This window comes from Macrobrachium rosenbergii, chromosome 52, assembly GCF_040412425.1.
Source record: "Macrobrachium rosenbergii isolate ZJJX-2024 chromosome 52, ASM4041242v1, whole genome shotgun sequence".
NCBI lineage: Eukaryota > Metazoa > Arthropoda > Malacostraca > Decapoda > Palaemonidae > Macrobrachium > Macrobrachium rosenbergii.
Window position 1 is genome coordinate 22,220,570 of NC_089792.1, and position 24,972 is coordinate 22,245,541.

The following is a 24,972-nucleotide window of genomic DNA, read 5'->3' on the forward strand; positions in this document are numbered from 1 at the left end:
GAATCTCTATCTGAGAGAAACATTTCCTTTCTAGCTGGCATTTCTCAGTGCAATCCTTCCTTCCAAGGCTGGCAGTTGGTCTCAGCCTGAGATTGCCACACAGCTTGGTCCACATGGGTGCACCTAGCATGAGTCTCATGGCATTATTTTTGAACTACCTCTAGGGTAGCTTTCTGGGCCTCCGGTTAGCTTTGTTAGGGCAGGGCACCATAGTCTACCAGCGCTCTAGTGCAGGCTAGGTAGTACGACTTCTGTATATGTTCATTTGCTCCTTCCCTTAGAAGACATATATCTCATGGCTGCAAGCCTTGCATTTGATTTTCCTTTAAGTACTTAATTTCCTCATTGAAGTTCAGCTGTTTGTCTATGATTACTCCTAGATACATGTAGCTGTCCACCCATTCTAGGGTTCTGTTCCTATGGTGAGGCGTTGTGGAGGATTTTGGGCTATTGTTGTCATGGCCTTTGTTTTGTTAATGTTTATTTTAGGCCCAGTTCGTTGGACTTTTGGCTTATGTCGTTCAGTACCCTGCATTCTGGCCATCTGACAGATCCCCGTGCTACTAAGCACACATCATCTGCATAAATGAAAATCTCTACTCCTTGAGGCAGTTGGAGAAGGCTATATTCTCCATGAGGATGTTGAATAGTAAGGGCTGAGATTCCTCCTGTGGGGTTCCATTTTCCAAGTCATGAAATGAACTCACTAACGACAATTACACTCTCTCTCTCTCTCTCTCTCTACAAAACGTTGGGAAATGCTAAATAAAAACAAATTTATTCATCTCTATATGATGATCATCCCGAATCTCAGGATGATTGTGGTGGGTCCTAAATGGCCCCAGGCTATTTGGTATCCTGACCTACCAGCTCCTCTTTCCAAGGCACCAGAGATTCCAACCTGGCCCAACCTGCTGTGTCAATTCCATGTAGAGCAGTATCACCAGGCAGTGCAGTGGTATACCAGGGAAAGTGGGCCATGTGGTTGGTGCCATAGATGGGGTATCCTCTTGAAAACCACATACGAAGAGGATTTGAACGAAAACAAATTGCAATAGCCGTCTTTTTGACATTGAAAAGGCATATGATACTACATGGAGATATGCAATGCTTAAAACGTTACATAACAGCATCCTAAACTTTCTGACAAATTGCACTTTTCAAGTGAGAATTGAAGATGTATTGTCAAGTAATTTCCACTTCAAAATGGTGTTCCAAAGGAAGTGTCCATAGTGGCACACTGTTTACTTTAGCAATAAATGATTTCAGTTGATTTTGCCATAAATTGTTCAGCATCTCACATAAAACATGCCGAGGAATGATTAATTAAACTATAATAAAAATCGATGAATGGGCCTCATCTGTAGGCTTTAAATTTTCTATACAAAGAACTCAGCAGTAATGTTTTATAAAAATAAAAAGTGGAAAAATGGTGAAGAAATAGATTTAAAAATCAGAAACCGTAATATACCAATTGGCCAAACAGCAAAAGTTTTGAGATTAGTATTTGATACTCCTTGAACTGTAAAGCCCACATAACATACATAAAAATCAAAATGTAAAAAACACTAAACCCTAATTAAAAAATTATCGAACACTACTTGAGGCCGATAGACATACTCTAACTGTACTGTATAAAGCAACAGTTCTGTCGACCATTGATTATGGAAGTGAAATATATGTCTCAGCTTCTGATGCAGCGCTGAAAATGTTAGACCATGTTCACAATGAAGGCCTTAGAATATGCTCAGGAACCTTTAGATCATCAACGAAATCATCTTTACAAGTTGAATGTGGTGAACTACCTCTCTCTCTCTCTCCATAGAGCTAGTAACTATGAAAAGTGCACCAAGAATTCAGACCCCAACAAAAACATTATTTGAATTAAGAGATATATTTATAAACAGCCATTCTCCACCTTTCCCATTTAGAGCTAAAAGATTGGGTTGCTGAATATAAATATACAAGTGCCTTTAATAGTAAAATCACCTCCTCCCTGGACAATAAATAAGATGAGAATTTGTACACACTGGTATATTTATCAAAAGTTACCCATATACAGCAGAACACCATAGACAGCATAAAGTAGAGCATATAAACCAAAAACTTCCACATTACACAATATATGGTTCCAGAGTGGACGCATCATCGTCGTGGGACCTCTCCAGGGCGGTGGAACGACGGCCGCCTGGATCAAACGTCCACAATACAACCCCACTGCGAGAAGACAAAGGGAGGGGAGAAGAGGAGGAGTGGCTCCCCAATGCTCCACTTGCAGGGTACCGTGCCGGGGTGGCGCCGGCGCAGCTGGATCTCAGTTTTTTCTCTGAAGGGATATGGTAACCCGGCTACTATATCCCTACAATTAATCTAGCTGGTGACATAGAATTAAACCCCAGGCCCCTGCATGTCCCATCTGCAGCACACGAGTCACAGCTTCTTGCGCTGGGGTGGATCAGTCCACTGCAACTTGTGTGGTGGGTGGTACACCTTCGATGCACTACACTGAGAACACTAAAAGACTACAATGTACATTGGAAGTGCATCATATGCCAATAACACACACACGCAAACAAACAATAACAATACACAACAAGCACTTCCTATCCAACAAAACACCAACCAACCAACACCACACTTTCCTCCAATCCCAGAACACCATCACCCATTCCTACAAATCAAACATCCCCACAAACCCCAACACCCCATAGCACACACTCACCTAACACCCACAGAAATACACCACTAAATACACGCACTCACACACTTAGACATAATCGCTTGAACATAAACATCTTACAGTTAAAACATTGACGGCATTCATAACAAACACATTGAACTAAAACATTTCATGCACAAACAAAAGATCCACATAGCCATCATTCAAGAAACAAAACTGAAACACATGCATAAAACACCCAACATACCAAATTACACAGCCATCAGACAAGACAGACAACATGGTGATGGCGGAGGCCTCATCACATACATACACCATAACATATCCTACATTGAAAAAACCCAGCACATCAGAACACTAACACAAGTAGACAGACATACAGAACTACAAGCATTTAATATCAAAAAATAGGGCACAATAAACAAATTACAATCATCAACACATACATCCCTCCAGAATATTCACCGGGTTTACCAGCAAACTTCTGAATTAGACTGCAGGCGTTGAATACCCTCCCAGATATACTTCTGGGAGGAGATTTCAATGCCAAACACACAGAACTAGTACGCCCACCAAGACATCACACAAAGAGGCACAGACATCTCAACACAATTAGACCAGCTATACATACTAAACAACACAGATATGCACACACACATACCACACCAAGCCAACTTTAGTCTCACTTCCCCAGACATAACATTTTGCTCACCCAACATAGCACCATCAATCACATGGAAAACACAAACAGACCTATCATCAGACCACCTTCCCTATTTTAATAACACTCCGAACCACATGACACTTTCTCACATACAAGACACACCATCCCTAACTACAAGCGCGCTGCCTGGGATGAGTACTGAAACCACTGAGGCTCATTTCTGGGAGCTAAACCACACACACATAACATCATCAGACACTAAACAATACAACAATACAATTCAACGACATAATAAACAATGCAGACAAAAGAAACGTTCCTAAAGGCAACAGAAAACACTACAACCCAAACTTCACGCCTGACATAAAACAGACTCATAACAGCGAAACAATTTAAGAAATACACCAACCTCCACACACAAATCACAACAAATCACACATAGGGGAGCGCGGTGATGATTCGGACAGTGGGATGGTCCAGACAGTACATTTCCTGGAAAATGTGAGGGGCCCTCAGCTCTGAGAAATCACGTGAAATCGCGAGTTTGTTCGCCATTGACATGGACTTTGGTTGCGAAGGTCGGTTACTTTAGGATTGAGGGTAATTTTTGTGGTTTTTCTCATTTCCTATGTAATTTTTGCGTTTGAATCATAAGCTTTGGTGTAGTGAATATGATAAGGAGCTGATTATGAGTTTTGGGTGTGAATTTGCACTATGACGAAGATGTTGTGGCTATTACCCGCTTGTAATCTGCAAGGGTTTGAAGTTGAGGGTGTCATCAAATGGTTGATTTGTGGGGGATGATTCGGACACTCTAGGGTTGGGATGATTCGGACGTGTCCGAATCATCCCTCTAGCAAACCTTTACTAATTATGAATTCCAACAAAGAAACAAAAGATTCTCACTAACATTAAGTTATATTTTGTGTATATGCATTTATTAGCCCCTCATTACCTTTACCGTATAAAGCACTTCATAAACCATCATAGAACCCCAAATTACAAATTAAATGTGAATATCAAATCTGGATTCCATTCCATTGGCATTCACCTATATTACACTGATGTTTTTCAAGAAAGTCACTTTGCCAGGGCTTTTGTGACTGATAGGCCAAAGCCAACTACACCACCTTAAAGCACAACCATCTCACATGAAATACCTCAAGAACATTAAAAAGCAAAAAAAATACAAAAGTTAGATACAGAGGCCCAGACAAGTGATGAAGACCTTCATCATCTTGACAGCCGATCTTAACAATAATTCTTCTGATATCTCAGAGCAGATAGAAGACAAAGAAGTGGTTTTTATTGATAAAGTCCCAGAGGAGGGAGATTTTGTTCTTGTTGGGATAGATCCAGTAAAAGGTAGCAAAGTCTATTATGTAGGCAAATGAATCAGCAATTTAGACGAGGGTGATGAATTTCAGGTTTCTTATTTAAGATAATCACAGAAATTTGCTGCTAATAGTTTTAAATTTCAGAAATTGAGGATGAAGCAACTATTGGTAAAGAGGCAGTAACTGGAGTGCTTCCCAAACCCAGTTCAGCAGAGTATGAAAAGAAAGCAGGGTATTTCAAATTTTGTTTTTCTTTTGCAGGATACAATATTCGTTAGGCCAACTTTAATATTTAGGCACAACAAATTTCAAGTATTTGAGTTACGATTTATGTTTGGTTTTTACTCATAGCGAGAATAATTTCAAGTAAATTTTGGTCATTTAAGAATTTGGTGGCAAGGATATTTCAAGTTTAGTTTTTGTTTTGAAGGTTTCAATATTCTTTAAGACTGCTATAACATTTATTCTCAGCAAACATCGTAGATTTTCTGTCTGCCATTCACTAAGGGAGAGAATAATCTTTTAAGGTGATTATGATTATTTCAATAAAACACTTCGTTTGGTATTTCTGTTTCTGACTTGAAGGTAAATGTCAATTATAATAATTGTCCGAATCATCCCATGCTCTTGTCCGAATCATCACCATGGGTAGGGATGATTCGGACATTTTGGAAACTTGTACTTGAAGATAAATAGCTTCAAGTATAGTAAAGTGAACGACTTGCTACATTTACCGGTAAATGTAGGATGATGAGTTACACATTGACATGCCAAGGATATCACTGCTCCTTAAACTCTGACTTCTAGAGCAATTAAAAAAAAATGTCCAACCATCACCGCTCTCCCTACATGATTTAAACAAAGAAATAAACACCAAATTAACTCATAAACAGACAGAACTGGCAAACTTTTCAAGGTACACTAGACTACATAACCAACCCATCCAAACTACACAAAACTATCAACAGTCTCATCAATTCAAACAGTGGGAACACTCAGTCACGCCTCAATCACCACATCTGACAAGATCCCTTCACGCAAACAACAAGCCAACATCTTAATAAACCACTACGCAAAAATCAGCCACCTACGCAAATACAAAGAAGACAGACACATCTACAGATGCAAACAACAGTTCCCATTAGATTACACAGTAATACTAGCCACAACAGAAGACACTGCTAGAATCATTAAACAACTTAAAACTCTGCAGCCATGGGCATCGATAATTTTCAAACATTCACTTAAAACATCTAGGTCCCCATGGCACACAAACACTGACAAACATAGCCAACTATTCATACGCACACTGCATTATAACATACATTTGGAAACTGGGAAAATAATAGCACTTAAAACCAAACAAAACACCTACACAAGCAGCTTCATACAGACCTATAACTTTACTCTGCACACCATCAAAAGTAGTAGAACGCCTCATCTTACGCAAAACCACACCACACATACCACTGTCACCCACTCAACATGGCTACAGACCACACCACTCTACAACAACACTACTCACCAACCTCACACAAAAATACAAGATGGCATTAACTCCAGACGCCCACCACAAAGAACACTGCTAATCACAATAGACATAAGTAAAGCCTTTGACGCCATCTCTAGACCACTTCTCATCAACAAAGTTTACAACACCACACTACACAACAACACCAAACGCTGGCTCGCCAATTACTTAACAGACAGACAAGCATTTGTACACTACAATGGCGAGTCATCCAAAATCAGAAACTTCCCGAACGGCGTCCTACAAGGCTCCGTCCTAAGTCCAACACTTTTTTAACCTATTCATGCATGACATACCAACACCACCTAACAACAAATACATCTCCTCATATGCAGACGATCTAACAATCATATCAATACATGCAGACAAAAACGTATGCTCCACACAAGTACAGACTTACATAACACAACTTGAAAACTGGCTCACACAAAAACAGATTACAGGTAGCACCAACAAAATCCACAAGTACACTACTCACTAGTCACAACAAAGAACATCAGTACAGACCCACAGCAATGCTGAACAACACCACAATTCCACACACACATGAAACAAAAATCCTAGGAGTCACATACAACACTTCAATGTCATTTGCTCCACATGTCAGTAACATCATCAAGAAATGCAGACCTAGACTAAATGCACTAAGATCACTAACAGGTACAACATTTGGACAACAAAAAGAAACGCTCATCACAGTATACAAACAATACATCCGCTCCATAATAAACTACGCCAGCTCAGCCTGGCACCCTGCCATCCAACACACAAACTAAACAAACTACAAATAATACAAAACACAGCTCTGAGAATCATCCTTGGCAGTACACAATCCACACCAATAGAACACTTACACGCCGAAACCAAGATTCTCACCATCAGGCAACACTTAGACATGAGAGGCACACAATTCTTGGCATCAGTCATAAACAACACAAACAGCCCATGCTATTACCTTCACAACCACCTCCAACACACAGGCAAATAGCGAATACACCACACAGACACTATACAAATATCTTGAATTCTATACCACCACCCACAAACATCACACAAAACAAAAAAGCACATCCATACTCACCTCACCAGACAAGCACTTAATAACCTTCCCAACAACAAAATACTCGGCACCCCCACCCAACATAAGCAGCACAAAAACACAGCTCTCAAGATTGGAGAGAGTACACCTGACTCGACTTCGCTGTGGTCATCACCAATCACTAAACACCCACAAACACCGCATAGACAACACCCAAACAGACATATGTCCACTCTGCCAAGTTAGTCCCCACACAATTACACATCTCTTAGTAGATTGCCCTAACTTGGCAGCCCTAAGCGGCCCATACACGATCAATTATATTGCGCAATTTCATTGTCAATACTCTGAATTGACAATTAAATTGACCGTGTATGGGCGATATTGATGACTTGCGCAATTGTATTGAGTGAATCAATTTCTGCTTGATATTTTATTGCGCAAGTCTATTTCATTGCACAATTAATTGACCGTCTGTGGTGACCGTCAATTAAATTGTGCAATAAAATCATTTGTCTTCCAGATTTCGTATCGTCAACATGTCTGACAAAGAAGAAGACAGGACATTCCAGTTGGAGTGCATCGAAGTTTATAAAAGTTTACCAGCCCTATGGAAAGTAAAAAGTGATGATTACAGCAACAGACAAAAGAAAGATGCAGCTTACGCTGTGTTGGTTGAAAAATTCCATGAAAAGTACCCAAAGTACACAAGAGAAGATGTAAAAAAAAAGATCAATGCATATAGAACCAACTATCGCAAAGAATTGAAAAAAGTGCAGGAGTCGGAAAAATCTGGCGCAGGGGCGGACCAGGTATATGAACCAACGTTGTGGTATTTTTATGCCCTCACCTTCCTCAACGACCAAGAAATCCCAGCAAAATCGCGGAGTACACTCACAAAGCAGACAAGTTTATCATCGACTGTAGATGACAGCGGGCCTTCTCACGAGGTATGCAATTTTGGTATTATTTTACTTTAGCACAGAATCGATTTTTAATTTAAAAACACATTTTCTTATGTATTATGTCACGCTCATGGTGCGTGAGTGCTGCTGAGCTTATTTAAATTGCCTGTATTTTGTAAACTAGCTTTGAACGACATTTTAAAATAAATTATTTATTACTTTTGCGGTGAAATACATGAGAAAAATGTGTTTTAAAATTAAAAATCGACTGTGTTAAAGCAAAATTTTGTCGTCATTTTCAGATGTATAAGTGGTTGACATGCACTGCATTTCTTAAAATAAATTTAGTACTGTTGATTCACACATACACAAGAAAAGATTTATTAAAAAAATAGCAATTCGTATAGAACCATTTATTTTTTACATTACATTAAGAATTACACAAAGTGATGTGATTGTCGTTGCCATGGTACAGATCCTTTAGTACAGAAGTAGCGTCTGAACATATCCCGTATGTCCTTTGCTTTATCTGAGGCATTTCTTCTCTGTGTCGCTTGCAACCCGTGTGACTCAATCTGCGAATCTCGCCATGACCCCCCGTGGACAGTTCCATTCTCATCTTCCCAGTCCACAGTTCCCTGCATGATGTATCTTTTGGACTTCCTCCTCAAGAAATTGTGTAGGTAACAGCAAGCTAACGTTACTGTCTGAGCCTTTTCTGGTGAAAGCAGCATCTGCCTTTGGAACACCCCGAACCTTGAAGCGAGAATTCCAAATACATTTTCCACGACCATGCGCGCTCTACTTAAACGGTAGTTGAATATACATTTCTCATTGTAGATATCATCCTCTTCAGCGCCACGTCCAGGATATGGCTTCATGAAATTTTCGGTCAGAGAGAAGGCTTCATCTCCTACGAAAACGTAAGGCATTGGCATCACGTCATCATCACAAAGTTTTTCTGGAGGAGGAATTGCGAGTTCTTGATTGTCCATCATACGGCCAAAATCTGTATGAGAAAGCACACCTCCATCCGACACTCTTCCGTTCACACCAACATCGGCGACTATAAATTCATAGTTGGCGTCTACTACCGCCATTAACACGATGCTGAAAAACTTCTTGTAATTGAAGAAGTACGACCCACTTCCTGGTGGTTTCTTTATGGCAACATGTTTGCCATCTACCGCACCTAGAGCGTGCGGAAAATTCCAGCTTTTGCAAAATCCTTCAGAGACTTTCAGCCACTCACCTTCGGATTGCGGCATCTGCAAAATGAAATTTAATGAGTTTTATGTTAGCTGGATGAAACACTTCACATGATCATTAGGTCACGATAGAACCATCTTTTCCATAGACACGGCATTAATTCATTAACGAAAGGACTGCAGTCCAGTTTTCTCTTCAGCATACTTGCCAGAAAAAGATAGTTCTCTTTGTTTACAGACCTAATGATAATGGCATTATTATATGAGCGTTGGCTGGCTGCCAGAGGTTATCTCAATTTATAACTCACTTTGCACCTCGTTGACTAATTTTGTTTTCTTACGAAATTACTTCTCACAGTCAGCCATCACTCATATAATAATGCCTTATTCACATGATGAATTGATAATGATAAAAACAATTTTATGTTCACAGGATGATACGGAAGATTTGGAAACAGACGTTCCCAGCAACAGCATGTTTAGAGAGCCGCAGTCAACACTGACGCCTTCTCCTTCCATGAGCAAGGAGTCTCTCCAGAAACCTGAGAAACGGATGAAGACGAGAAGTTCAGTAACGCCAGTTAAGAATGATGCCCGAGAAGAACTTCTGAAGCTTGCCTGTGAACGACTACGCCAAGGTCCCGAAGACGTCAATCTTAGCCAAGCCAAGACATGGGCAGCTGAACTCTCAAAGATGACTCCAGACCAGCAGTTGTTCGCAAAGAAAGCTATTAATGATATACTTTTTGAGGGACAGATGGGTACACTGAAAAGGAATTCAGTCCAAATAAACAATGACAACTGGACACAGGGCCGTTCACTTACACCATCTTCGACCATTTCTGTAGGCGAAACTGTGCCCCAACAAGTGGATCTCTCAAGTAACACTTCCGATGGACAGTCGTATTCTCTGGCCAATTACTTCTCGAGTTTTACTTAGCAATAAACAATACAGTTTGATTCAGACTGGTAATAATTTGGTGTTTCTAGTAATACCATCAGTGCGTTGATAATGATTTTTTTCTTTAAGTTTTGAGTTGAGTATTGTTATAATGTAATACTGTTTCTTTTGAGTATTTTCCTAATCATTATGGAGTTTTGTAAATGTTAACATTATTAATTTGATTAAAAACTAACTATTGACTTGTTGGTGTTTCATTTCACAAATTATAAAGATATATGTAAACATATTTGACAAGAAACTTAATCTTACCTTTATGTACTCATGTAAGCAGCTGATGATGGCTTCACAGGTTTCAATAACTATTTTGCCGATGGTTTGTGGCGCAATAGCACTGACAAACTTCAGATCTTCAAATGTATTTCCCGTGGCCAGGTAACGCAGTGTAATTGATAAACGCTCCGTAGGAGAGATGGGCTGACGCATATTTGTAGTTTGTTTTTCAATCAGGGGCTCGACCATTTGCAATAGCTCATTATAGGACTCAGCATCCATGCGCAGAAAGTTTTTAAGATCATTTGGCTCATTATGGCTCAGTTCACGTAGTAATTTGGTGTGTCCAAACGTTGAACGCTGCAGAAACCATTTTTTTGACCATTTTGCACGTTTCCTTTTTGGAACATCGGTTTCCTCTTCTACAGCAAGAGCAACGGCCATGGCGATTGCTGGGTCAAAATCCTCCATCCTTTCTCAGCGGATTGCAAGACCACACTGTGCCTGGTTTGCCCAATTAAATTGTCAATTATATTGACCTGTGTGTGGACAACATTAAATTGTCAATTATATTGTGCAACCAGACTTGCGCAATATAAATGATCGTGTATGGGCCGCTTAGACAACAACACAACATCCACACTACCACACAGTTATGGTCAGATCCAGTAAGCGTGGTGTCCTTCTTGCGCGGTGCAGGCTTCCTGGCATAACAGAGTCTGGGGAACCACAACAACAACAGCAACAACAACACAATATATACAGATGGATCTAAATCAGAGCACTGAGTGGGATATGCAGCAGTGTCCCGAGACAAAACTTATCAGTTCTCTCTACCTAATAATGCTTCAATATTGTGTGCAATTGCATCAGCTATAAAAATAATTAAACATTCAATAAATTTGTGATTTTTAGTGACTCGAGAAGCGCTATAGAAGCTATTCAGAGTTACAAATAAAAAAATATTGTACAACAAAAATTATTTCTTCTTAAATTATATAGTAATGGAAAAAATGTAAAAATAATGTTGGATACCTGCCCATGTAGGGATCAAAGGAAATGAAGAGGCAGATAAAGCAGCCAAGGAAGCAACCCACATGACAAGATCAAATGTGAATATCCCTGTTACTCATCATGTAACACACATAAAGGTGGGTATCATAAACAAATGGCAACACATATGGAATGAAGAACCTGAAAATAATAAATAAAATCTAAAGTTGAAAAATGGAGCTCATCATATCGGAGAGAGAGACACGCAAAAGTAATTCTAACATGTCTCAGAATAGGCCATACTAGCTTTGACAGATGGACACTTAATGAGCAGCCCATGTGGCCTGGCTCCATAGTGCAAGGTGATGGTAACGGTCAAACGTATTGCGTGAGTGTCCAAAGTATGACCAACAGCGACTCAACTTTTGGAAATAAATCAACAAATGAAATTTTGTCAGAATCTTATACATTTTCAGTCGTTCCGATTTTGTTGTTCACGAGGAACTTGATGTGTTGGTATTTATAACACATACTACAATTCTTCGTTCTTACCTGCAAGGTAAATATGATGTAGGCTATTTAGTATTTGAGGTTTGGTCCCATTCTCGTCGCAGATGTCCGAGGATGAAGGGCGATAATGAAGCTATATCTTTCAACTCGTGTTTATTCTCCGCTACATTTGAGAAGAAGGCGGTAACAGATGTATACAAAATACAAAAAGCATATACAATGGAATCATAACATACATATGAGCATCGGAGCTCGATACACAATAATGAATTATATTCTACATACATGAGGTAGAACTCATAGCATCGAAGCCTGTGTGTCGGATTCCATACTAACACAATAACAACTGATTACACTTATACTCTACAGCATTACGCAAACATTTAGCTGCAGCTTTGAACTGAACGCGTCTACGGACGGCGTTATTTAACGTCTTGCACTTACGTTAAGACATACATGACAGTCTCCTCCCCCTTTACATGTGACTAAGAAACAGAACTGTTTTCAACACTTACAAATCTAATCTTTCAGGAGGGTTTCCTCTATTCATTCGGTTAGGGAGTACCGGAGATGTGTCCTGAGCTGTTGCGAGATTTTCCTCTATATTTATAGTTGGAGGTTCAACGTCTTGGTGAGCAGTTTGCACATCTGTGTTATTTAAGTTTGAGGTATTTGAAACTTGTACTTCTGTATTATTTGTACTGAATGACTGCAACTGATCAATGTGACGTTTTACAATCTTTCCACTGACATTAACATCATAATGTAAATTTCCTATCCTCCTGACAATTTCTCCTTGCACCCATTTTTCTGGTGTATTGTATGACCTTACCATGACATAACCTGAAGGAGTGAAATGTCTTACCTCTGGAAGTTTTTTTACTTGATCATAACCTTCTGTTCTAACTGATTCAGGATTCTGCAAGCTGATACATAAGATCTAACTTACTCCTGATCCTCCTCCCCATCAACAAAAAGACGGTGTTACACCCGTAGTACCGTGTAGGCTACGGTTGTTTTATAGGATAAGAGAAACTTTGCAATATGAGATGCTACATTACCAGAGTTTGCTGGTGTACACTTCATATTATGTTTGAAGGTTTGGCCAAATTTTTCTGCCTCACCATTCGTGGATGGATGGTAAGTTGCTGATAATGTATGTTGTATACCATTCACATTCAGAAATTCTTTAAACTCCTGTGAAGTAAACTGTGGACCATTGTCTGACACTATTCTTTCTGGCAAACCATGCATTGCAGATTTGGTATGAGTGATTTTATAGTTACTACCGATGATGTTGTTTGCAATGGTATAAGTTCTGGCCACTTACTATATGCATCTACTAATATCAAATATGAGTATCCTAAAAATGGACCTGCAAAATCTATATGCACACGTTGCCATGGGTATCGGGGTAATTCCCATGGATGCATTCTTGTTTGTTTAGGATTATTTTGTTGCAATGCACAATTCATACACTTTTAACCAAATTTTCAATGTCCCTATCCACACCTGGCCACCAAACATAAGTTCTAGCAATTGACTTGGATCTCACTATACCTTGGTGGTCAGCGTATTTCTGATAAAACCCTACTTCTTAGTGCATTTGGAATCACTACTCTTGATCCTCTCAGGATACAATCTTGTGTGACACTCAATTCATTCCAAATCTCTTTGTATGGTTTACAATTGACATCATCTGCACAGATATCTCTGCCAGTTGTTAGACTCTGTACTACTTTCATGAGTACTGGGTCTTTTTTTGTACCTTGTGCTATTTCCTTAGCTGTAACAGGTAAATTATATGCAGAAATTAAAAGAATACTTTCATCATGTTCTTCTGGTGCTTTGTCCACAGGCAATCTCGACAAAGCGTCTGCATTACCCATCTTTGATGTTGGTCTATATTCTAAGTTATCGTCATATTTAGCTAATATTATTGAACTAACGTGAACTTTTTCCTGCCATAGAGATACATATGGAACTTCTTTATTCCATACACTAGTGCTAATGCTTCCTTTTCAATTTGTGAGTAGTTTCTTTCTGCTTTGTTTAATACTCTAGAGGCAAAAAGCAATAGGTTTTTCTGTACCATCTGGCATCACATGTGCTAGTACTGCACCTAAACCTATGTTTGAGGTGTCACAAACCAACTTTACTGGCAAATCCATTTGATAATGTACTAGGAATGTGGGTGAAGTCACTTCTGCTTTGATTCTTTCAAAGGATTTTTGACATTCCTTTGTCCAATTCCATTTAACATCCTTGTTCAGCATATTATATATAATGGGTGTGCAATTGTTGCTAAGTTCTGAATGAAATTTCCATAAAACGTTACTAAACCTAAAATGACTGAAATTCCTTTACATTTTCTGGTACTTTGCTGACTGTACTGCATTTACCTTATCTTTTGTCTTGTGAATACCTTTACCATTTACAATAAAACCCAAATATTCTACTGAGTCAACTTCTAAAATACATTTACTCTTGTTGAATTTGATATGTTCCTTTTAGTTTCTTTAGAACTGCACGTAACCTTTCTCTATGCTCTTTCTTGTTTTTACCAGCTACTAGTATGTCATCAATGAAAATGAATACTCCTGACATACCAGCAAATATTTTGTCCATGGTTTGTTGCCATATAGCTGGACTGCTAGCGACTCCATATGGAAGTCTTTTTGGACGATACAACCTTAAATGTGTGTTTACAGTACATAACTTTTGGGAATTTTCATCCATAGAAAGCTGTTGAAATGTCTGTCTTAGATCTACCTTAGAAAAATACAGTGCATCCTGACAAAGTTGTGAACATATCTTTGGGTTTGGCAATGGATGTTGAGCTACTTGCAGTTGTGGATTTAGTGTTACCTTGTAAACTCCACATAACCTAACTTGACCATTGTCCTTAAAATCGGAACTAATGGTGTAGCCCAATCTGAATAATCTACCTTTTCCCATGAACCTTCGTTTTCTAACCTTCTAATTTCAGTTTCCACAGCTGTTTTCAATGCATATGGAACTGGTCTTGGAGCAAAAATCTTGGAGTGGCATTCTTCTTCAAAACTAAGACTGCTTGTGCATTCTTTTTACTGTACCTACTCTGTCTTCAAAGACTTCTTTATAATCTGATAGAAGATTAGTTATTGAAATTTCTTCTGTTGGTTCTTGTTTTGTACCTGTAACCCTTAGAATACTAGGCCAATCTAATTTGATACATCTTAACCAATCTAGACCCAATAAGGTTTGTCCTTTACCTTTGACTACTGTCAATGGTAACTTGCCTATCTCTTGATTATTATACTGTACTTTTACTTGTGATGAACATACTACTTCTATGTTTGTACCATTGTAACTTTTGAGCACCTTGTCCGAAGGTCTTAAAACTAGGTTAGGTATTGTTTGTGCAACTCTTTCAGAAATTATTGTCACGTCTGCTGCTGTATCTATCTGCATGGGTGTGAGTTTCCCATTTATTTCTATTTGAGCCATAAGACGTTCTTGTGCATCTTTGTTCACAGAATTTATGTGAAATGCAAATTCTTCTACTTCTGTTGTCTTATGTACACTGTCTTCATTGGAACTAGAGCTGTCATTTGAATTCACGGTTCTATTAATATGTTTAGTGGTCTTTGCTTGGCAAATTTACACTGACTTGTTAAATGACCACGTCTCTTGCAGTTATTGCATGTCTGACCTGATGCCGACACTTATCCCAATCATTATTATAATGATCTTGTCTACCACACCTCTGGCATGGCTTCTTTTGAGGGTTTTGTGTGCCTATGTGACTTGATTTTTCTGTGAGTTTGCAGTTGGTTTACCTTTGTTATACTTGGATATACCTGGGCTAGGCTTAACTAATTGATGTGTTTGCCCTTTCTTTGCATATTGGTAACTCTTTTTATAGGCTACACGATTTACCTGGCTACTGCTGTCATTTTGAGTCTAACCTGACATTTGATTGATAATTAACCATTTCTAATGCTCTTGCTATTTCCAGAACTTTTTGCAAGGTTAGTTTTTTACTTGTAGCAATTGCTTTTGTAGCTCTTGTGAGTTACTTCTTCTATAATTCTCTCTATTAAACTCTCTTCTATATCAACAAATTCACAAGTAGCAGCTAATTTTTTAACCTTGTCACAAAAGTGTCTATTTTCTCACCTGATTCTTGTGATGCTAGTACGAACTGGTGACGCTCAAAGTATTTATTGACTTGAGGAGCAAAATAGTTTGTAAGCCCTTCAATTGTGTCCTCAATGAACCATTCGTTAGATTCAAAGTTTTGTATAATTCCTGAACTTCCTTAACTGCAGTATGTAGCAATAAAGCCTTCTGCTGCTTTTTATCAACTTTCCCTATTGCTTCTAGGTAAATTTCAAAACTGCCTATCCACTGTTTCCATCTTGTACCACTGATTTAGGATCCTCTCCGATACTAAAGCAGTCTAGACTTTGATATCTATCGGCATGTTTGCTGTTAGGTACTTGAAGTTTTGGTTAGGCTAGAACTTGGAAGCATTTGTACTTAGGCTAACAATGGAAGTTTTGAACTAGGTTAGGCTATATTAGACTATGTCAAACCTAGTTTATGAATTCCTACTAAATTTCTATCTAGGCTAAACCACCTTATTTCGTTGTTTACTCTTACAACTCCTACTTGGTACCCTGGTGTAGGCTATATTTGCATAGACCTACTTGAGCTCTTTTCAACTCTCAACCAACCTATTTGTCCTTTTTGGCGCTCCTGACTTGGCGCAGCGCTGCAAGAATGCTGGCTTGAGTGTGTTGAAGGCATCCAATTGAGATTGTCTTCGACTTAGGTAGACTTCGTCCATTAAAGCTAGGCGTTGTCTTGTAGGCTTGAAGGTTAGGCGTAGTGTTGTATGCGTAGGCTGGAGGCTCCATTTGTCTGCTGCGTTCGTAACCGACTTCGTCGCCACTGATGTGTTGGTATTTATAACACATACTACAATTCTTCGTTCTTACCTGCAAGGTAAATATGATGTATTTAGTATTTGAGGTTTGGTCCCATCCTCGTCGCCACTGATGTGTTGGTATTTATAACACATACTACAATTCTTCGTTCTTACCTGCAAGGTAAATATGATGTATTTAGTATTTGAGGTTTGGTCCCATCCTCGTCGCCACTGATGTGTTGGTATTTATAACACATACTACAATTCTTCGTTCTTACCTGCAAGGTAAATATGATGTATTTAGTATTTGAGGTTTGGTCCCATCCTCGTCGCCACTGATGTGTTGGTATTTATAACACATACTACAATTCTTCGTTCTTACCTGCAAGGTAAATATGATGTATTTAGTATTTGAGGTTTGGTCCCATCCTCAGCGCCACTGATGTGTTGGTATTTATAACACATACTACAATTCTTCGTTCTTACCTGCAAGGTAAATATGATGTATTTAGTATTTGAGGTTTGGTCCCATCCTCGCCGCCACTGATGTGTTGGTATTTATAACACATACTACAATTCTTCGTTCTTACCTGCAAGGTAAATATGATGTATTTAGTATTTGAGGTTTGGTCCCATCCTCGCCGCCACTGATGTGTTGGTATTTATAACACATACTACAATTCTTCGTTCTTACCTGCAAGGTAAATATGATGTATTTAGTATTTGAGGTTTGGTCCCATCCTCGTCGCCACTGATGTGCTGGTATTTATAACACATACTACAATTCTTCGTTCTTACCTGCAAGGTAAATATGATGTATTTAGTATTTGAGGTTTGGTCCCATCCTCGTCGCCACTGATGTGTTGGTATTTATAACACATACTACAATTCTTCGTTCTTACCTGCAAGGTAAATATGATGTATTTAGTATTTGAGGTTTGGTCCCATCCTCGTCGCCACTGATGTGTTGGTATTTATAACACATACTACAATTCTTCGTTCTTACCTGCAAGGTAAATATGATGTATTTAGTATTTGAGGTTTGGTCCCATCCTCAGCCACTGATGTGTTGGTATTTATAACACATACTACAATTCTTCGTTCTTACCTGCAAGGTAAATATGATGTATTTAGTATTTGAGGTTTGGTCCCATCTCGTCGCCACTGATGTGTTGGTATTTATAACACATACTACAATTCTTCGTTCTTACCTGCAAGGTAAATATGATGTATTTAGTATTTGAGGTTTGGTCCCATCCTCGTCGCCACTGATGTGTTGGTATTTATAACACATACTACAATTCTTCGTTCTTACCTGCAAGGTAAATATGATGTTTTAGTATTTGAGGTTTGGTCCCATCCTCGTCGCCACTGATGTGTTGGTATTTATAACACATACTACAATTCTTCGTTCTTACCTGCAAGGTAAATATGATGTATTTAGTATTTGAGGTTTGGTCCCATCCTCGTCGCCACTGATGTGTTGGTATTTATAACACATACTACAATTCTTCGTTCTTACCTGCAAGGTAAATATGATGTATTTAGTATTTGAGGTTTGGTCCCATCCTCGTCGCCACTGATGTGTTGGTATTTATAACACATACTACAATTCTTCGTTCTTACCTGCAAGGTAAATATGATGTATTTAGTATTTGAGGTTTGGTCCCATCCGCCGCCACTGATGTGTTGGTATTTATAACATACTACAATTCTTCGTTCTTACCTGCAAGGTAAATATGATGTATTTAGTATTTGAGATTTGGTCCCATCCTCGTCGCCACTGATGTGTTGGTATTTATAACACATACTACAATTCTTCGTTCTTACCTGCAAGGTAAATATGATGTATTTAGTATTTGAGGTTTGGTCCCATCCTAAATGCCACTGATGTGTTGGTATTTATAACACATACTACAATTCTTCGTTCTTACCTGCAAGGTAAATATGATGTATTTAGTATTTGAGGTTTGGTCCCATCCTCACGCCACTGATGTGTTGGTATTTATAACACATACTACAATTCTTCGTTCTTACCTGCAAGGTAAATATGATATATTTAGTATTTGAGGTTTGGTCCCATTCTCATCGTGAGATGTCCGAGGATGAAGGGCGATAATAAGTTATATCTTTCAGCTCGTGTTTATTCTCCACTACATTTGAGAAGAAGGCGGTAACAGATGTATACAAAATACAAAAGCATATACAATGGAATCATAACAGACATATGAGCATCGGAGCTCGATACACAATAAGGAATTATATTCTACATACATGAGGTAGAACTCATAGGATCGAAGCCTGTGTGTCGGATTCGATACTAACACAATGACAATTGATTACACTTATACTCTACAGCATTACGCAACATCTAGCTGCAGCTTTGAACTGAACGCGTCTACGGACGGCGTTATTTAACGTCTTGCACTTACATTAAGACATACATGACAGAACTGTGGTTTGATAGATATAAAAATAAGTAAATAATAAAAGCACGAAAACAGCGTTTGTCGAATTTGTATTTAAATTTTAAAAAATATTAATTAACTTGGTATGAATTTTAATATACCTTTAGTGTGGAAGCATGAGTAAATGTGTTGGTAATTCTAAGCCGGCTGTCCACGGTGAGCTAGCCTATGGCAATTGACGTTTTCCTATGTTATTTGACCTGCAGAACAAGAATTTAAAATAACATTCTGGTGGTCGGCTGTAACTAAAATGTAATTGACCCTTGAAAACTGCATGTCTGTACGTGTGAGTCGATACAGCTCAAGGGTAAAATCACAGCTTAGCAGCAGCCTATCGGGCAAAATGTTACCCTAAACTCATGTAAAGCGAGCAAAACAACACACAAAAAAACGTCAATTGCCATAGTCTAGCTCAACTGACACTTGTTGCTTGTGACTGGGGCAAAGAAAGTTAACAGGTAAACAAAGCCACCATCTTGGGTTACGTAACCACTAGGGAGCCATATGTTCAGCAGGGGGAAGGTGGGGACACAGTACTGCACATAAGGTACGAGACCCCAAAAAAATAACACTTCCATATGAAAAGCACTATAACTCAGTAACACCAAAACACAGTTGACCTATCTAACTAGTTTAGGAACCTTACCTTAAAGGGGGGAGGGGTTACAACTCGGCCACTGCCTTTATGAACACGTGCAACCTTGTCTTCGGGTCTTCAAAATGAATTTTGAAGTAAGCTACAGCCAAGTACCTGACGAAGTTGTACCTTCTACGGCCATACCAAGGTGTCATCTCATGAAGTTCCCTCCACCTCCTCTCGGTAGTGTTTGTATGGACACCGGTTACTGGGTCCACAAGGTTCATGGAGTGGTTGACGGTTAAGTGAACGTAGCCTTCGTCCTTCAAGCAGTCATAAGCTTTCCGGCAATCAGAAACTACAGTGGTCCCCGGTACAATGTAATCCTTGATGGCGACAAGCAAAATCGCGCTGCTCCTGTTATCAACAGGCACCACAAAAAAACTCTTTCGTCTGCCTGCAGACACCGCCAAAAACCCACTGGCCTTCTACAACCCTGCCTACATTGTACTTCCGCTTGCCAAACTTCGCTCGTCAATCTCAACAGTTGTACCGGGACCACCTATTTGTTTCTTCTGCCGGATGCACCAATGTACTAGGACCTGAAATGAAAAATTTGGTTAGGGAAGTAACTAAAGGTTGATAATACAACCAACCACTGAAAAAATATACCCCAAAAACTTACTTCCTGGAGTAGCTGGGCCATTCATTAATAGCTACGTCACTTAAACCTAGTTCTGTCCTTACAATCTTGTAATCAAAGAAATCACTAACATATATGTAACTGAAGAAGAGGACAGTCTCAACATCCATGAGGGACCCAGAAAACCATGTGCCCTTAAACAGCGACAGATAGTAGTTTCACCTCTTCTTTGCTTTCTTCTGGCTTGGGGCATACGACCTGTCGCACCTGAAATTAAGAGAAGAAAGCAAATGACTCATTACAACCCTCAAAACATGAAAATATAGTGAACGTACATAGCTAATAGTATAGCTGTTTAAGGAATTGTTTAGCCAACTTTAGATTTGAAAACTGCATTGCGGTTAGGTATGAAAATCAACAAGTAAGGTGTAACTAACTTACCTGAACACCTTCTTTTGCAGGTCAAGCCTACACTCCTTGCCACAGTGAGGGCAAAAGGCCTGTTTCCGCAAAAGACCGTGATCCTGGCAAAACTGTATGAGCAGTTCATAATTGCCCGAGTAATATACCGAGAAGTCCTTGTAGCTCGGGTAGCAGTTAACACAAGTTAAGGGCAAATCTCCCTTAGTAACTGGCTCGGAGTCGTGAGAGGTTCCAGGGTTGCAGTCAACCAGCTCGGAGGAGCGAGAGATTCCAGGGTTGCAGTCAACCATCGTGCTACCCAGGTGAGTGTCGGTGAACTATGGGAGGCCAGTCTGCTGGCGGACCATGCGGAGCAGGGTAGGAAGGATGAAGGAGGGGGGGTGCGTACAACTGTATTTCTGCTTCCAGTGTTGGGGGTAACGGAATGGCACTACGCGCCTTATCTGCATTTTTAAAATAATCTTGCAAGCTCGTATGTTGGCAAGAGGTAATGCTGCACTGCGCACAGCAGCCACGGGACTTACAAAAAATATAAAAAGTTTCTGTCAACTACTGAGAGAAAGTGGTAGCAAAACATCCTTAAGACTTCTCCTCCTACCCCATATACATGCTTCAGTTGTCTGCCGACATGTGCAAGGTAGTTTCGTAAGCTATTTAAGGTAAAATCATGTTGCGAGGAGACGTCAATATATTTGTGAACTGAAAAGTACTAGAAGAAGGTTACAGGCACAAGCCACGATGGATAGGAAATGGTCATAAAACAGTTGAGAAAAAGGAATACATGTAACAGTGCATGTATCCCCAAAATTCTCCACCCTGGTGAAGTGTAATGTTGGAGTAATATTACAACGTGATTGGTTTAGTACGCCTACCCCCCAAAAAACCCACCAACTACTCTGTCAGTTAGGGACATTGGGTGAATCGAAAGCTCCCCTGTAAATCGACACGTGTGAAAAGTGCCTTTGGAACGGCTCCCGCTGTCCATTTATTCGGCCTTTTTTTATGCTTGTTTTTTGTGTTCCAAATGGCATATATAACAGGAAACACAACAGCAAGGTGACCAAACCTTTTCCCAACTTATTTACCTCACCCAAAACCTCGGATTCCCAACGGGTTCCCCTTACCGTTAGCTATTCTCAAAAGTGTTTTCACCTACCCAAAACCCAGATTCCCAACAGGACCCCCTTACCGTCGGCTACATTTCTAAGGTAAATTACAGCTCAATTACGTTTGGCAGCCAAAATATTACCTTGAATTCTTGTTCAGCAGGTAAAGTTCTATAGAAAAACGTCAACTGCCATAGGCTAGCTCACCGCGGACAGCTGGCTTAGATCTACCAATGTATTTATTGTGTGTATGTGTTACAGTATGAGAACATGTGCCTATGTGGTATTTTATCCCAATCCTTTGGGCCAGCCCTAAAAGAGCTGAAAGTCAGCTCATTGGTCTGGTTAAACTACTACTACTACTCTCTGGTCGGAGCTACTGTTCAGCAGGTCATGGACTCCCTTGTCTTTCTTCGCCAAGAGAAGCTTCTCTCCGTTTCAGCCGTAAAAGGCTACAGAGCTCCACTCAGCCTAGTCCTGCTGTTGAAAGGGGTAGATATCTCCTCTTCTTTCGAGATTTCTCTACTTGTGAGAAGCTTTGAGAGGTCTTGCCCACCCAAGGGACCTCAGGCCTCCTACATGGGATGTGACTCTCATTCTAAGGAGCCTGACTCATGCACTGTACGAGCCTTTACAAGAGTTGTCAGACTGTGATCTGACCCTCAAGACCGTCTTCCTGCTTGTGCTGGCATTGTGAAGAGAGTAGAACTTCACGGACTTTCCTTCGATGTTAAACACTCAAGGGGATGAGGATCAGTTATGCTAGATTTCGTCCTGGATTTCATAGCAAAGACTCAGAACCCATCGGTCCCTAACGCTAGGTTCAAGTCCTTCATGATCTCCCCCTAGAGGACTATGTAAGTAATGACCCGGACGATGCTACTGTGTCCTGTTAGAGTGCTGCATGGGCGCTATCTGAAGAGAACTTGCCATCTCCGGCCTGAGTGTCGACGAGACTTTGTTAGTGCTGGCCTGACCAAGAAAGAGGTGTCCAAAAAAAGATCTCTTTCTGTCTTTGTGAGACTATTAGGAGAGTGTACCCAGCTGCTGGAGAAGACGACGTTAGTACCTACCATCCGAGAGCTCATGAAGTCCGAGCATTGGTCCGACCTCGCATTCTGGAAGAACCTGTTGGTTCCTCAGGTATTGGAGGCGGGGATGTGGTCTCTGCAGACCACCTTCACTTCTTTCTACCTTTGGGATATTCCCCACAAGTCCTTGGACACCTTTTCCTTGGGACCTGTGGTGGCTGCTCAACAAGTTCTGTAGTTTACCCAGCTCCTCTAACAGGACAGGGTTGCATCTCGCCTAAGAATTAAAGTAGTGCAGCAGATTGCTGTAAAAATCGTTCAGATAGTGAAACAAGCATGAAATTTGGCACAAACATTCCTAAGACTACGCTCTCTTAGAAAAGGGCGCTGGCCACCTGAAAATCCAAGATGGCGGCTATTTTTCAAAATGGCCGCCATCTATGTTGAGATTCACTGGTTTGGGAGCATCTATTTGATGGAATATGCCAGTTTTTTTTTTTTAACCTCGACTTTTAGGTTATAAAAATGTTCCATACCACACATTTTATTGAAAACCCTTACTAAATGAATTGTAACCAAGATGGCGTACAAAATGGTTGCCATAAAAGTTTTTTTTTTATCCACAGCGCTAGCAGACATAGAGACCAACTGTTTTTATTTAATGGTATATTCATGTGATCAGACAGCTTAACTAATATGCTATTTTCAACTGAAATAGTAATGGTATGGTCACATACAACATTGTGTCTAAGACTGTAACCATAAAAAGAAAAGAAGAGAAATACGGACTAAACGCAACAAATCTATGTATAGGTCTCTCAACCTACACCTTTGAAAAATTCGAGGATAAGAAGGTAGGCATAGCATGACACGTTGGATGCTCAAGCTAGATTATCTACTGAAGAGAGGCAATATTTATCTAGACTTCACATTTGCAAGTGCACAGAGCTGTGCAGGGAAGACCCAGCTTGTAGCACTTGCACCTTTCCTGACAGCCTGCTTTGCATCCACATTTGGTAAGCTGTTGGCAACTCTGGCTAAGGGCGAGTTGGTTGTCCAGAGGACTTGCCATGCTTCACCAGACTTTTGCCATCCCCACTCAGCAGGGTTCTCTGGCTGTGGCTGACACTGGGTGGCCTGCCCCACACACAACCAGCCTGGCACGCAGCACGCTTGGTGTGTTGGAGGAGAGCTCCCCTGGTTGGTGGAATGGCCTCATATGCCCTTTGTTTTCTGGCAAACATATCAAGTCTAGCTCATCCACAGTGCCAGCAGTGCTGGATCTTTCATACATAAGTATGACAAACCTCTCCAGGACCTTCAGGTCACTCTCTTCCACTCTGAGAGGGTAGTGACTCAGTTTGGAGAACACAGTGGAGGCCTCTGGAAAGATGTTCCATGTCTGCCAGGCGGTCTTCTTGCCCTTGCTCCGGAAGGCTGACACTGTATCACAGCCTGTGAACGCATGGAAGAAGAGCATGCCATTCACCTTCTCCTGGCCCAGAGAGTTGCACAGGTCATGCACAGCAATCCAGCGCAGGCTCTGGCCTTGGCCAAATGCCACCCATAGCTTCTCTAGCCCTAGATTGTGGAGAGTGGAGAAAGCACTGACTGCAACGACAAGAACATCTGTGTCATTTGCTTTAACCGTGATGGTCTTGGCTCCATGTTCAGTGGCATATTTGGCATGGAGAAAGATGGTGTCAGCTTCCTCATGAGAGCACTTTTCCAGTCCCTGAAGACTAGCCTCATGAGTGCTGAGGACAGC

General features: G+C 40.2%; 1 protein-coding gene and 1 long non-coding RNA gene across 2 annotated transcripts in view; one reads left to right on the forward strand and one right to left on the reverse strand.

The window, feature by feature from the left end:
• Positions 1-24,972, forward strand: part of LOC136833748 (uncharacterized) — a 336,120-nt gene that overhangs the window by 70,700 nt on the left and 240,448 nt on the right. The gene's annotated exons all lie outside the window — the stretch shown is intronic.
• LOC136833745 (putative nuclease HARBI1) lies at positions 8,555-11,144 on the reverse strand. The gene is made up of 2 exons (XM_067095969.1): positions 10,578-11,144; positions 8,555-9,424 (listed from the first exon to the last, which is right to left on the reverse strand). Exons 1-2 carry the CDS (start codon positions 11,007-11,009, stop codon positions 8,594-8,596), a joined length of 1,263 nt encoding a protein of 420 aa, XP_066952070.1. The 5' UTR covers positions 11,010-11,144; the 3' UTR covers positions 8,555-8,593.

Coding starts and splice junctions, on each gene's coding strand:
- LOC136833745 (XM_067095969.1), bottom strand. CDS start 11,009: ATGGAGGATTTTGACCCAGCAATCGCCATGGCCGTTGCTCTTGCTGTA. Junction 9,425..10,577: donor GCTTACATGAGTACATAAAG/GTAAGATTAAGT, acceptor TTCATTTTGCAG/ATGCCGCAATCCGAAGGTGA.